Source organism: Halichoerus grypus, chromosome 10 (genome assembly GCF_964656455.1).
Source record: "Halichoerus grypus chromosome 10, mHalGry1.hap1.1, whole genome shotgun sequence".
Taxonomy (NCBI): domain Eukaryota; kingdom Metazoa; phylum Chordata; class Mammalia; order Carnivora; family Phocidae; genus Halichoerus; species Halichoerus grypus.
Window position 1 is genome coordinate 109,558,832 of NC_135721.1, and position 13,902 is coordinate 109,572,733.

A 13,902-nucleotide genomic window follows, 5' to 3' on the forward strand; every position below is an offset into this window, starting at 1 on the left:
AAGGCGACCTTCAGGTGCCCGCCCCACTATCTCTGAGTCCCGCCTTACGGCCGCTCGAGGAAACAGAAGCCAGGAGAGCCCCCTTCCGAGTTGGGGCCCAGGCGGGAGGTGCAAACTCCACAGTTGAAGTTGAGACGCGGGCGGAGACTATTCGAGACGCTCCTCCTTCCTTCTCCCCTTTCTGGCCCACGCTAGCCCCGGGCCACGCCGGGCTACCCGGCTGCCTTCATCGCGAGAACTCGCTGAGCCGTGGGTAGGTGTGGGCTAGTCTGGCGCAGCCGCGGGCCCCTTGCACGTGACACAGTGGCGCAACGCCTGTTGGCCGTTCTCTAGCGCCCGCTTATTGGTCGGAAGCGTCCTCGCCCCACCCCCTCAGTCGACCAATGGGCGGAGGTGGGGGGCGTGCCCGTGAGGCGGGCGGCGGCGGTGGCGGCGCCGGGCTCCCTCCTCGTGCTCGGCGTTGAGCCCCCGCTACCGCCGCGACCGCCACGGCCGCCGCCGCGGTGGACCCTGCCCGACCGGCCCCGGGGTGCTCCCTGCACGGTGAGACTGCTTCTCCTCCCGACATCTCCCGGTTTCTCTCCGCTCGCCGGGATCCCCTCCCGTCCTAGGCAGTCGGTAACTGGGACCCCACCTTGCTGGGGCGGCGGCTCCGCTGTGGGGCCGCACCCGGGAGTGCTCCCTGGCATCTGAGCTGGGGAAATGTCAGCCCGGAAGCCGTGGGCGACCATTAGGTGGTGGAGCGGGGATGTTTTCCGCGGCGCGCTGTCGGGGGCACGTGTGACACAGTGAGGGCGGGGGCGTAATGGGGTCAGCACTGTCAGCATTCTCCCCCCCCCCCCCCGCCGCTATTGTCACCGCCTCGCTGTGTGACCTTGGACAAGTAGCTTCTGAGACTCTCATGCCTGGACACCTTCAGGGAGGAGGGCGGTGATGTCGGGGAGTGCGGGCTCCTGAGACTCCTGCGTCAGCAGAGGTGAGGGTGGTGAGTGCACAGGATTATCTCTAAGGGACGGAGCTGCTGCCTAGAAGCCCGGGAGGGGTGTGATGGAGGGCAGCGTCTAGCTGCATCTCTCCCCCTAGAAGATGAGAAAGGGGCGGTGATGGGGCGCCACACCCACGGGGATGGAGGCAGGAGACGACAGGGTCCTAAACCCGGGCCCCTGATGCCTTTGGGGACTTGGCCAGCACCTTCCCATCATCGCAGCAAGGAGGGGTTTTATTTAGATTCTGGACCAGGAGCCCTGCTTGACTGAGAAGAGAATCCTTGGGTTGCCTTTCCTCTTGAATCTTGGCATTGGCAAGTGGGGGTAGGGCATTTCTCTTCCCAGGGAGCTGAAGAAGGTCAGGGGCAAGTGCCACCCTGTGGACCTGGCCTGGCCTCTACTTCTTGGGGCCTTCAGGTGACAGGCTCAGGGCAAGACCTGGGTGGGACAGGCAATCTGGAGGCTAGAGGGGTCTAAGAACCCTCAAGCTGGGGGCATCGGGGAATGGGAGGTTTTGAGGAGGGGATGCACTTTTTAGGGAGACACCAGGGTGTGGGATGGTGGGAGTCTCTTCCCCAATTCACCCCTGCTAGTGAGAAAGAGAACACCATACTTATCCTTGCACTTTTGGCCTGGTGGAGGGAGGAGGAAATGGGAGTCACATTCAGAGTTCATGTAAAACTGCCACAACCACACCTGACATCCAGTCTTGCCTTTTCAGGCCTTGTTCTAGGTAAGCAGTCCCCTCACTATGTGCCCAGACCTATGTCAGGTTCTGGAGTCAGCAGGTCATTGTGGTCTCAGTGGGAACTCTGTTTACAAGCTTGAGCTTTTTTTTTTTTTTTTAAAGATTTTATTTATTTATTTTGAGAGAGAGACAAAGAGAGAGGGACAGAGGGAGAGGGAGAAGCAGACTCCCTGCTGAGCAGGGAGCCTGATACGGGGCTCCATCCCAGGACCCTGAGATCATGACCAGAGCTGAACGCTTAACCGACGGAGCCCCCCAGGCGCCCCTACAAGCTTGAGCTTTAATGAGAGGCTGGACAGTGCTTCTGCTGGACTGGGTGCTTAAGCCAGGATTTAGCCCTGGGCTAGGGTGGGGTGGGGGCCGTGGAGGCGGGAGGGTGGAAGGTGTTGGAGTTTTGTGGCTCAGAAAGTCCTTGAACAGGTTGGGAATGGAGCTGGAGGAATGAAGCTGGAGGAATGAATGATAAATGAGGCCCCAAGAGTTTGGGGCCATGCCCCCAGCCACAAGGCAGAGGACAAGCTGGAGCTGGGCCTGTGGTGCCTGGGATCTGGGGGCTGCTTCCAGGGCAGGGAGGTGGTATAGGGGTGCAGCTGTGGGATGGAGGACCAGGGTGGCATGTTCTGGAGTTCCACTTTGCTATGGACAGACTGTCTCGGCCCTCCCTCCAGTCTGGAGCCTTGGGGCCCCAGTGTGGGACAGCCTGGAGTAGCAGCTAGACCCTGTGGGCCAGAGTCTAGGGGGCTGAGAATTCTGGGTTTCTCTGTAACTCCCATTTGTCCATCTGTTTGCTCACTTGCCATATTCCTGGGTCTTCTCATGCCAGAGGTTCCATGGGACCTGGCTGAGCCCTGCCCTGGATAGGGTAACCTTGAAACAGCCTTTCTCTCTAAAGCTGAGAGGGACCTCAGCTCTCTGTCTCCCAGAGAGAGAAGGTTCTTTCAATTTTCCTGAGAGTAACTGAGAGCCAGAGAAGCCCCCCAAGGCCCTTGTTCCAGCTTTCCAGCTCTCCTCATCCTGTGACTGTTCCTGGTACCACGGGTGACCTGTTGACAGCCCAGCTAAGCTGGGGACTGGCGTCCTTTTGTTTTTGTTGTTGGGGTGGGGGCATTTCTCACAATATACACTCTAAACATCTTCTGGTTGAAGGGGACAGAAGACTCTCAGCAGTCTGCGCTCAGGCAATCCCTGGGGAACCTGGCTGGCCTGGGAGTGGGGGAGGAGGGAGGCAGGAGAAGGGAAGGGGGAGGGCAGCCCCTCAACCCTTGAGCTGTTTTCTGAGAAGCCTGAAGTCCCTGGGGCCCCCGCCCTGAGGGCCATTTGTGACTGTTCCAGGATTAGCCTGAAGAGCCTCTTTACTGGTGCTGCCCCGAAATTGCTGTTGCCTCAGAAACCAGTCCTTTGGGGTTTGCTTTTGCAAAGATGAGGGCGGAGTGGGGAGCGGCATCAGAGCTTCAGGTATCAGCTACCCCAAACCCTCAGAGCAAGAGGTCACTGCTTATTCCTTTGGTACAAATGAGGAAACCGAGGCACACAGACTCGAAGTAACTTCCCATGCTGCCTGAATATGAACCAGGACTGCTGGGCTCTGGAGCCCATGCTCCTGACCATGTTCCTTGTGTCTGTGGGGCTCTGCAGCTTGGGCCACATTCAGGACTTTGCTGGCAGGGGAGGAGGCCTGGGGTTGCGAGGGGACCTAGCAGTTCCTGTGGACACAGCTGCAGCAGGGGGAAGTGGATACCCTCCCCTCCCCCCTCTGATGAGGAATTGTGTTTGGATGAGAATCTGGCTCCCAGGGGATAGCAACTGACAGGGCTCTCTGCTGAGAAAGGAGGCTTGCTTTTTCCAGCCTCCTCTGGGCCCTTTAAGTCACTTGCCTTCCATCTCTGTGTTCTCACTGCCCAAGGGTCACAGGCATGCCTGAATGCCTGCTCTGTACTGAGCTCTGGGCAATGCATGAGATGCTGGTCTTGCCCTCAAGTGGGCATTCCATCTCAAGGGGAGTAACTGATTGTGGCAAGGCCAGAATAATGCCCAGTGGGAGGCCAGGCTCTAAGAGATGGGGGGAGGGGAGTACCCTCTGGGGCAAGAGTTGGCTAAGAGAGTGGGGTGGGGAGTTCCTCTTTCTGAGAGCTTCCGGTGTAGAGTCATTGGCCTTGACATGTCACATCTACCTCGAGGGCCCAGCCAAGGCCCATCCTTGGGTTCCCCTTAGTTTGGTCATTCATTCACTGAGCAAATATAAACTGGACACAGCTGTTCCCTGCCAGGTGCTGGACTGGGCACTGGGGACACAGGCTTTGGCAAAAACATAAGTCACTGCCCTGGTAAGGTGGGGAACATAAAATGATCCCAGAGGTGGCAAAGGGGATCCTTGTAAAGATTTTCAGGCCTATCTTGGGATGAGAGGGGGTGGGGTAGGGTTGTGCTACCCTAAACAAGTCCTCTGGGGCTGAGACTGAGGCTAAGCTATGGGGTGGGGGACGGGATTGTTCCTGGTCAAAGGGAGGGCCTGGATGAGGCAGGCAGGCGATAGGCAGTGGGTTGGTGGGGAAGACAGGGAGGGGGCCCTGCATGTCCTAGGTCAGAATATTTGGGGAAGGAGACCCCAGGAGCCTTTGCTCACCAGCCGCTGCTTAAGAGTTTCACCTGGGCATCCAGGAAGTGTCTTGGGAGTTGGGGGGGCAGGGGGCTTTGTGGACATTGGGCTGTCATTCTCGTGTGGCTGGAGCAGCCTCTGTATGAGGTAGGAAGAGGGCCTGGTACCCTTGTGTTTGGCCATTTTTCACATGTTCTGAATCCACTGCTTCGAGGGGTGGCTGGAGTGGGTGGGGTGGGAGAGGCTTCTCTTCAAGGGCCAGGCTCTCTGGGGACAGGCTGAGCATTCCAGGGCTAAGGGGCTTGCCTTTCTGGGACTGACTCCAGATTGGCCCTGACCAGAGATAAGTCAGGGCATAGTTCCCTTCCCTGTACCCTGGGCCTGGGAGCTAGCTTCCAATGGTGAGGGGGTGGGTGCTGGCCTGGGACCTGAGACCCAAGCCTTGCCTTTCTCTGTACCTCCCTAGGCCTCCTACCTGGGGACTCTTGGTACCTGAGCTGTTTACCCTGCCCATGAGGTGCTTGTGGCTGGGTGGGTTTCAGTTGAGGCCTGCTCCCAGGGCAGCTTGGTACCTAAGACCTCGCAGGCCCAGCCCCCAACTGTGAGGCCACGCTGTGGTTTCTCTTCTTTCCTTAGATTAGCCAAGGTCATTCATGGGCGACTCATCTCTAAATACTTCAGTGCGTATCTCTGAAAAATAAGGACATATGTCTCTGTAGAGTACAATTGCATTTCTCACCTAACAAGATTAGCTTTTGGTTCTTAATGTCGCCACCTAAGATCCAGTCCCATTCACGTTTCCCAATTATCCCCCAAACATCCTTTTTTTAAATAGGTAGTTAGAAACCCCCTACCCCATTTATTTTTCTTCTTGTAGCTGATGTGGTGGAAAAAACCAGGTCAGTTGTCGAGTACCCTGCCTTCTAGGTCTCTTTGTGTGTTAATTTAGAGCAGTGGTTGGCAAACTTTTTCTGTAAAGGGCCAGACAGTAAATATTTTAGATTTTGCAGGCCATGTGGTCTCTGTTGCAACTACTCAAAGTAGCTTTGCTTGAGTGCAAAAGCAGTTTTAGACACCACGGAAACACAGGAGCGCAGTTGTGTTCCAATAACCTTACAGAAAACAGACGGCCGCCTCAGGCTGTAGCTCGCTCAGCCCCTATCTAGACCGACCGCCGCTCCTTTATTTTTCTTGCAGTTTGGGGGAAAAACTAAAATGATGGGTCAGTTGTCCTGTAGAACATTCTGCCTTCTGGGTTTGTTTCGTTGCTTCCCCCGGGGAGTCATTTCCTGTGTTCCACTCACCTCAGCGTTTTCAATCAGCAGGAAGCTGGAGCTAGGGGCTTCTTTAGATCCCGGTTAGACATTTCAGGTAGGACCCCGTCGTCAGTGGTCTGTGACGTCATGCTGCCTCCCCCCAGGAAGCCTCCGTGGCTCAGGCTGTCCCACTGTGAGGGACAGGAGATTGCCGGTACACGTGGCTGACACCACATCCCTCCGTTGCAGACTGGTGTCTGTCCCCTGAAGAACCCCAGGCCATGTGTCCTACTTCTGTCAACCTTTGCCCCCCTGGTCAATGATCCCCTGCCTCCCAGCCTCCAGCTTTGGTTTCTTGGGCCATCGCAGAATTACTTAGCATTTGGTCATTCCTTTGTTATTGAATAGTGAGAATTCTTCTGTAAAGAAGAGTTTTCCTTTAACCACCAGGATGCCTTGGTAATGGGAAAGGCTAAGGGGCAGGCCACATTATTTCTCTTTATTGCCAATTTTCTTTGTTTCTTTTTTTTTTTTTAAGATTTTATGTGGGGCGCCTGGGTGGCGCAGTCGTTAGGCGTCTGCCTTCGGCTCGGGTCATGATCCCGGGGTTCTGGGATCGAGCCCCGCATCGGGCTCCCTGCTCCACGGGAAGCCTGCTTCTATTTATTTTTATTTATTTATTTTTTTTAATTTTATTTATTTGACAGCGAGAGACACAGCGAGAGAGGGAACACAAGCAGGGGCAGTGGGAGAGGGAGAAGCAGGCTTCCCGCCAAGCAGGGAGCCCTATGCAGGGCTCGATCCCAGGACCCCAGGATCATGACCCGAGCAGAAGGCAGACACTTAACGACTGAGCCACCTAGGCGCCCCATTATTTATGTATTTATTTTAGAGAGAGAGAGAGAGAGCTCCTGCGTGTTGGGGGCGGGGAGGGCAGAGGGGAAGGGAGAGGGACAAGCAGACTCTGCTCTGAATGCGAAGTCTAACTCAGGACTCTGTTCTCACGACTCTGAGAGCCGACCTGAGCAGTAATCAAGAGTTGGATGCTTAACCGACTGCGCCACCCAGGCACCCATCCTTATTGCCAATTTTCAGAGTGAAGAGTTAGGGTATTGCTGCTGTCAGTGGTGACAAATGAGGGTTCGGGTTTGTTTATTTTGCTTTTTTTGTAATCTCTGTGAATGCTTGAATTTTATGTTCCATCTGTTTCCATCAGTTGCACTCATTATTCTTCTTGATGCTTAGATGGTCCCAGCTCGGCCCATCAACGGCCAGGCTGCTCACACAGGCTTCCTAGGGGTGCCTCCCGCTGTCCCTGCCCTGTGGCTGCCCTTGGGGAGCTGAGCCAGGAGGCCAGCCCAGAGAATCAGGCCAGAGGCCGAATGGTGGGTTGCCACGGGGCAGCCCCTTCACCTGGCATCTGTTCTGTCTATGGCCCTGAGCCATCACCCGGAGGGAAGCTCCAAGGGCCCGTCTTATGGGGGCCCCTATTCTCGCTCTTGCTCAAGCATACTCTTGACTCAGACCTGGTCCCAGCTGCACTGGGTGTGTAACCTGGACAATGTGGCATCTGGCTGCAGGAGGGTAGAGCCCTTGGGGTTACCAGCATGAGAAGTGGCGTCTGAAAAGTGCCAGTGATGTCCCCTTCCTTTCCAGGCTGTCCTTCCTGCCAGCCTCAGGTGGGTTGGGTACAAGAGTCCCATACCGACGCTTTGGCACGCAGAAGCTGCAGCTCAGCACATGCTGGTGAGGCTCTGGGTCAGCAGGGCATCAGGCAGGGGTGAGGGCTCTTGGGGAGTGTGGGGAGTGGGGGGCAGAAGCCCCCCATGCTAGAGGGTACAGGCATCCCTTGGCTGTTGAGAGCAGCAGAGGGTTGGGTCTTAGTGTCTTCCCTAAAGGGACATCTCTGCTTTCCCCTAGCCACGGGCCCTTGGGTGGCCCTGACCCCTGCCCTCCTGACTCCCCACCCTTCAGGCTCCTGCTGGTGTCCCTGGAGTATGGGAGGCTGCTGGGTTTGAGCGGCGCTGTCTGGCAGGAGCTGCGCGTCTTACCCCGCGGCAGGGAGGGCATCCATGGCTGCAGCCAACAAGGGTGAGTGGCTTCCTGGCCGGGCAGGGTTTGCACGAGTCTTCCAGTGGGCCCTGGCGGGAGGGGTGTTGTTGCATGCAGGGCCTGCATTGGCTGTGTGTGTGTGTGTGTGTGTGTGTGTGTGTGTGAGAGAGAGAGAGAGAGAGAGAGAGAGAGAAAGAATTACATTGCATCAGTGTAATTATACCAGTGTTTGTGCTGGGTCCTGGCGCTCACCCAAGCCCTAGCAGGGAACCGGAGGACTCCTGCTGGCTCCTTGGTGTGCTGGTTTATTTTATGGAGGTGTCTGCCCTCTTGTCCCCATGTTCCAGCCTCCCTATTCCACTGTGGGGGCTGGGGGTGCATTAGAGCCTTGGGGTAAGCACTGAGGCTGACGAGGTAGGTAGGGCCACAGAAGGGAATTTGGGTTTCATTCAGGGTTCAGAAAGGCTCATAGAGGGTTTTAGGCAAGGGAGGTCAGGTAAAATTTGAGGGTCAGTTCTAGGGGGCTCAGCAAGGAATGTGGAGTTGTCAGGCTACCCCCTCCTTCCTCCCCCAGCCGGGCCAGGACTGGCCCAGCTCCTCCCACCAAAAGGACTACTCTGGGCAGAGATCTCGGGATGCCTAAGGGCTGTGGCTGTAGGCCAGAGAGGATTGGGGGCCTGCTCATGGCAACATGCGCCTCCCCCAGCCCAGGCCCTCACCCCAGCTCCAATTGCTCTGCCTATCTCAACTCCCTGCCTCCAGGCCTTGGAGAACCAGACCCAGCTAGGGACAGCTGAGGGCCTTTGTGTGTGTGTGTGTGCATGTGGTGGGGGGTGGTCAAGTAGAGGAGGGTAGGGTGTCTTTGGGAGGGGTCTGAGAGGCTCCCCTGGGTACCTCCATCTTGCTTGCTGGTGATCAGGGATGAGGTTTAGAGCCTCTTCTAGGTGGGCTCAGTGTGGTTTTTGGCCCCCTTTGTTTCTGCCACCTCCAAAAAGGTCCCTTAGAGCCTGCTCCAGTCCCTGCCCCCCTCCTCTCTCAGGTTGGGGTCATCAGGAGGGGCAGGCAGGGGCCTTGGCACTGATAGACTTGGAACCCAAGGCCTGGGGCTGGGTCTGCACTATCTGGGGCTTGCTGAGAGTCTGGAGGACTGTTTCTTCTTATCTCTGTCATCTGCCTCATCTCTTCTAAGTAAGGGGTCATACTAGCTAATCCCTGACACACCCGTTCTCAGGGTGCTTATATTTTGTGGGAGGACTGGGAAGGTAGGGGGCCTTAAGCCTCATGACCCCTAGTATCCATTAGGATGTGGCCTAGCCCTGAAAGGAGCCCATCCAGTGGGTGTTGAGTGATGGCAAGGGCAGTTGTAGGGGGTGGGGGGGACATGGGGTGACATGGGGGGAGTCGTTTCCTGGGGATAGAGGAAACCAGCAGCCCCTGGAGCCCTCTCCTCCTCTCTTCCTAGGCAACAAGCCCAGAGTCCGGAGTATCCGCTTTGCAGCCGGCCATGATGCAGAAGGCTCCCAGAGCCATGTCCACTTTGATGAGAAGCTGCATGACTCTGTGGTCATGGTCACTCAGGAGAGTGACAGCAGCTTTCTGGTCAAGGTACGTGCACCCCTCCCCCCGTCATCCGCCTTTACTCCCTCTGCCCCCTGCCTGGCCCTGCCTGGCTTCCTGGGCCTGTCTGTCCCACTTCCTCGAAGCTTGCTTCCTAGGCACATCTCTGTCCCGCCCTGGGCCTTGGTTTTCCTGTCTGTAAAGTGGGAGGTGGCGAGACTGCAATGAAATGAGTGCCTTTAGGATGTTACTCAAACAGGTGGAACAGAGCTGTTGTTATCAGCGTCACCCCGACAACAGCAATGGAAGGTGGTGTCAAGGCTTGAGGTGCCATAGGCCTGGGTTCAGGTCCAGGCCTGCTAATCTGGCACTGTGACCTTGGGCAGGTTACCTCAGTTTCCCCTTCTCTGAAATGAAGACAGCTCACACCCCATAGAGTTGGTGCAAGAATGAGATGAAAGAATGTATGTGTGTCACGCAGGTGTGAGGCTAATTTTGCTGATAACAAGGTGTGACTTGCATCCCTTCTTTGCAAACCTCTCGCTGCTTTAGGCTCTCTGCGGTATTAGTGTTTACTTTATCACCCCCATGTTTTCTGCTGGGCGGGGCACCCACCTCTGCCAGTTGTCCCGCCTCACACACCCTCCAGCACGGCTTCTCCAAGTGCTGGGGCCCTGGCAGATCCCGCATGCACTTGGGAGGGGCAGGAGGAAGTGTCTGGAGGGGACAGACTGGTGGGGAAACAGGGAATGAATCCCTCAGGGTAAACAGTAGGCCAGGGCTCCGGAGTTGAGCAGGAATGCCCCAGCAAGGGGAGGGCATCTGGTCCATCGAGACCACCGAGAGGAGGGGCCCAGATTCATCATTTCTGCTCAATCGTAAAATCCTTGCTCTTTTCCTGACAACTTCCTCCAGGGAATTAACAGACTGAACCAAAACTTTAAAGAATAGCTCCCTCTCCCCCTACCTCCCCATTGCAAAATCCATTGATGTCCGCTAGGGAAAATTTGGAAGCTAGAGAAAACTATAAAGAAATTTAAAAGCACACACAATCATACTATCCAGACACAACCATAGTTAATATTTTGATGTGTGTCATTTCAGCTTTTTTTTTTTTTTTTGCTTCATTTCCAAAAACAAAAAGCTGGGATCACAGCGGACACACTGTTTTTTGCTTGCTTGTGAACAGTCTGCTGTCTATGTCATAATTTTCCACGAGATTTTCCAACTGCCTGATATTCCATTAAATGTATCATCATTGATTCATCTGGTTCCCTACTCCTGGTATTATGAATGTTTCTATTTTTTACTGTTATAAATAGGGCAGCGATGAGTGTTTTTTGCACATCTCTGAGATTTCCCCTGGAAAATTCTGCAGTTGGTGCAGCTGGGCCACAGGATCAGCATTGGCAGGATAGCCAGAAAGCCCTCTTGAGAAGTGTGTCCTCCACCTGCAGAGTGTGGGAGCCCTGTGGACTGACCTTTATATCATGCAGTGACGTCTGTCTGTCCCGTTGAGCGAACTGCTTCATGTAGCCAGCCCTAACAAGCCCCAGGGACAGGACTGTCGGCCCCGCAGCTGTGAGCACACCAGTGTGTGTGCACACGAGGTAGTGGGTACAGCGTGCACCTCCACGCCTCCGGGACTGCACTCTGGTTAGCCTGCCCGTTCAGCAGCCACCCCAGCTTATGGCCCTGCACACGGCTGGACTTGTGAAGGTCGGCATCTGGTTGCCAGTCACTGTGTACGAACAACAGAAATGGCCTGGGCCAGGACTTGGGGCTTTGGGCTCAGCGAGCCTTTGAGTGGGCAGGCAGGCATCCACGTTCAGGCGCCAGCAGGGTGGCAGCAGGGTTCACTGTGGTGCCGGTGGGCCAGCTCGAGACTGACCCAGCTGGTCCTGTGTCTGTTTTTCTGATTCTATCTCCTCCTTCGTCCCTGCAATCTGTGTTGCCCATTGTCTCCACACGAGGGACGAGAGGACCAGTGTCCCTGAGCCCAGGCTCTTGGCTCTGGGCAGGTGCTGGTAGGGGTGGGGGCAGGGGAGTGGCCTGTCCCGTGGGCCATGGCAGGTGCTGGCCCCGTGCCGCATGTGGCAGGAGTGGCCAAGAGGCCTCAGGAGGGCTTTACCCTGGCCACACTGTGTGGTCTCCAGCCAGTCATTGTCTGGCTTCCATGTCCTCGTCTATAAAATAGGCCACCGTTTGCTGCGGGGCCCGTGAAACAGATGCTGAATCGCAAGCTGAGGGGATGAGGTCCTCAGGTAAAGGGCCTGGAGCTACTAGGCTTGGGGTGTGGACAAGCTGGAGTGCTGGCGGGAGTTAGACCCCCTCTGGGATCCCTACAGCAGCAGGTGCAGGGGCCCACAGGACCCTAGGTGGCGGGAGGGGGCTGGCCCCGGGGGAGGCTGAGAGTGAAGGTGCTTCCCTCTCTCCCCCCATCGTCCCGCTACAGGTTGGCTTTCTGAAGATCCTGCACAGGTATGAGATTACCTTCACTCTGCCCCCAGTGCTCAGGCTGAGCAAGGACGTCCGAGAAGCACCAGTCCCCAGCCTACACCTCAAGCTCCTCAGCGTCATGCCCATCCCAGAAGGTGTGTCCCCAGCCCTCCTCCAGCAGGGCCTGGATGTGAGAGGGGGTGAGAGCATGGGCCACTTCCCCTCGCCCTTCCAGGGTGGATGGGGGGTTCAGCAATTGGGGGACATGAGGCCTCTTTATGGGCTTTGAGTGTGGCATCTTGGCAGGTCCCATACCCCAGGCCTTGCTCCTGGACAGAAGTCCGTGGGCTCACACTCTTGGCCCATGCCTGTGCATCACCTGTGAGGAACTGGCTCTGGGCTTCCAGCCCTCCCTCCTGCCTGCCCTTAAGAAAAATCTGCCAGAGCCCCAGGAATCCTGGGCAGCTACCTCCTAGCACCCGCCAGTCACAGGCTTTGGACTTGGGGCTGCTTCTCCTTACCCTGCCAGCTTTAGGCCCTCCCCTGCCCCCACCCAGAGGCTAGGGTGTCAGTTTCATAGTAGGCTGACACCCCGGCTTCAGTTTCACGTCCCCCTACTTCCTCTTCATGACCTTGCCCGTAGTGGATTGGGCAAGCTCCCTCAGGCCCTTACCTCTTGCCACCTGATCTGCTGAGGGCCTGCCCTGTCCCTCTTTCCCCATCACCCCCTTTCCCTGCCTGCCTTTTTGGGGAATCAATGGGCCCTCCTCCTGGGAACCTGAGTTTGACCCTTGGAGCCCTAAAGGGGTTGTCCACAGTCCGGAGGCAGGTAGAGGGGGAAGTGAAGAGTGGGAAGTTTCCAAGGCCTGTTTGCCCAGCCCCGGGGGGATAGGTCCTGGGCCATCCTTAGTCCCTTGGAGGAGGTGGCCAGTCTTGGTGGCAGTTTGAGGCCAGTGAGTGCTGCGGGGGGGGTGGGGGGGGGGGTTGGAGACCAAGGAAGTGCTGATGACCTGGGCAGGTTATAGCATCAAGTGTGAGTACTCGGCGCACAAGGAGGGTGTCCTCAAGGAGGAGATGCTGCTAGCCTGTGAAGGTGGCGCCGGCACGTGCGTGCGAGTGACAGTGCAAGCGCGCGTCATGGGTGAGCCGCGAGCCCGGGTCTGGTTACGGGGGGGGGTGCCCGCTTGGCCGCACCGGGTTTCTGCCCTCCCTGTCTGGAAGAGGGGTCCTTGCCCTGGCCCGGGGTTCCCAGGTGCCTTCTCCCCACCCCCCTAGCAGGGCCCAGAGGGAAGGTGGGTGTGTGTGGGGGGGATGTCTCCTAAGAGTGGGTGGGGCCAGGGGCCAGCCTGGCATCCTCATTTGTCACCTACCTTGCAGACCGACACCACGGCACACCCATGCTGCTTGATGGGGTCAAGTGCGTGGGTGCTGAGCTAGAATACGACTCAGAGCACAGCGACTGGCACGGCTTCGACTGAGGCCTGTGGCCCTGCACGCCTTGGGGCCCCACAGCCTTAAACCCCACCTCATCTCCCCGAATGCTATGTGACGGTGTGGCTTCCTCGCCCCTCCCTGGGGTGGGGGGGCGCGGGTGGGGTGTCCAGGGGCTTCTCACCTCTGCCTTCATTGTGCCACCTCCCTGCCTCTCCTGTGTCCTCCTGTCCCACTTCCTCCTCTCCATGAGCCTCAGTCTCCTGCCGGAAGAAATGGGTTGAGCCCCCAGGGAGGCTATCTGAGGGGGGGGGACGCCTGGAGTGAGTTCTGCCCTCCCCCCACCCCAAGCCATAGGGGCTCTAGCCAGGGCTTGGGAGAGGAGATAGCTGGCTAGGTGACGTCGCCATCACTCCCGTTACTGCTGCAGCTCTCTGGCTTTTGCCTTGCCCCCTCCCTCTTTCCTCCTGCTGTCCGCGCTCAGTAGGAGGAAGGCACAGCCCCAAGCCCTAACCCCCAGGTCTGTGTTACTTGGTTTTTAAAGGACTGATTGGGATAAAACCCTAAAGAAATAAAACTTTCAGTGGATACCAGAGGCCAGCCAGTGTTTGTTCTCCAGGGCTCTGAGAACACCCAATCCTCCGCAGAGGGGCTAAGGAACAATTTTGGCTGTATCATTCTTTTACGAGGAAGGGGCACTCGATGGCATTCTAGCACCTGGCCCCAAAAGAAGTATGCACGCTTGGTATTTTAGGCCTGGGAATAGTTGACGAGTTGGGATGGGGAGGGCCTTCTGCCTAGGCCAGATGGGAAGTCTTAGGGAGTGAGGTGTGTTTG

The 13,902-nt window shown here is 56.9% G+C and overlaps 1 protein-coding gene across 7 annotated transcripts; it reads left to right on the top strand.

Moving 5' to 3' along the window:
• The first annotated feature begins 391 nt into the window (after positions 1-391).
• On the top strand, positions 392-13,653 carry ADISSP (adipose secreted signaling protein). 7 transcript variants are annotated; one of them, XM_078057002.1, is made up of 7 exons: positions 398-543; positions 7,243-7,332; positions 7,507-7,677; positions 9,101-9,243; positions 11,651-11,834; positions 12,653-12,775; positions 13,012-13,653. In XM_078057002.1, exons 3-7 carry the CDS (start codon positions 7,659-7,661, stop codon positions 13,110-13,112), a joined length of 570 nt encoding a protein of 189 aa, XP_077913128.1. In that variant the 5' UTR covers positions 398-543; positions 7,243-7,332; positions 7,507-7,658; the 3' UTR covers positions 13,113-13,653. The 7 variants fall into 7 exon arrangements, with proteins under 7 accessions (XP_077913132.1, XP_035949118.2, XP_035949120.1 ...); XM_078057003.1 differs by having other exon boundaries at positions 7,561-7,677; XM_036093224.2 differs by having other exon boundaries at positions 399-543; positions 11,651-11,789.
• The last annotated feature ends 249 nt before the right edge of the window (positions 13,654-13,902 follow it).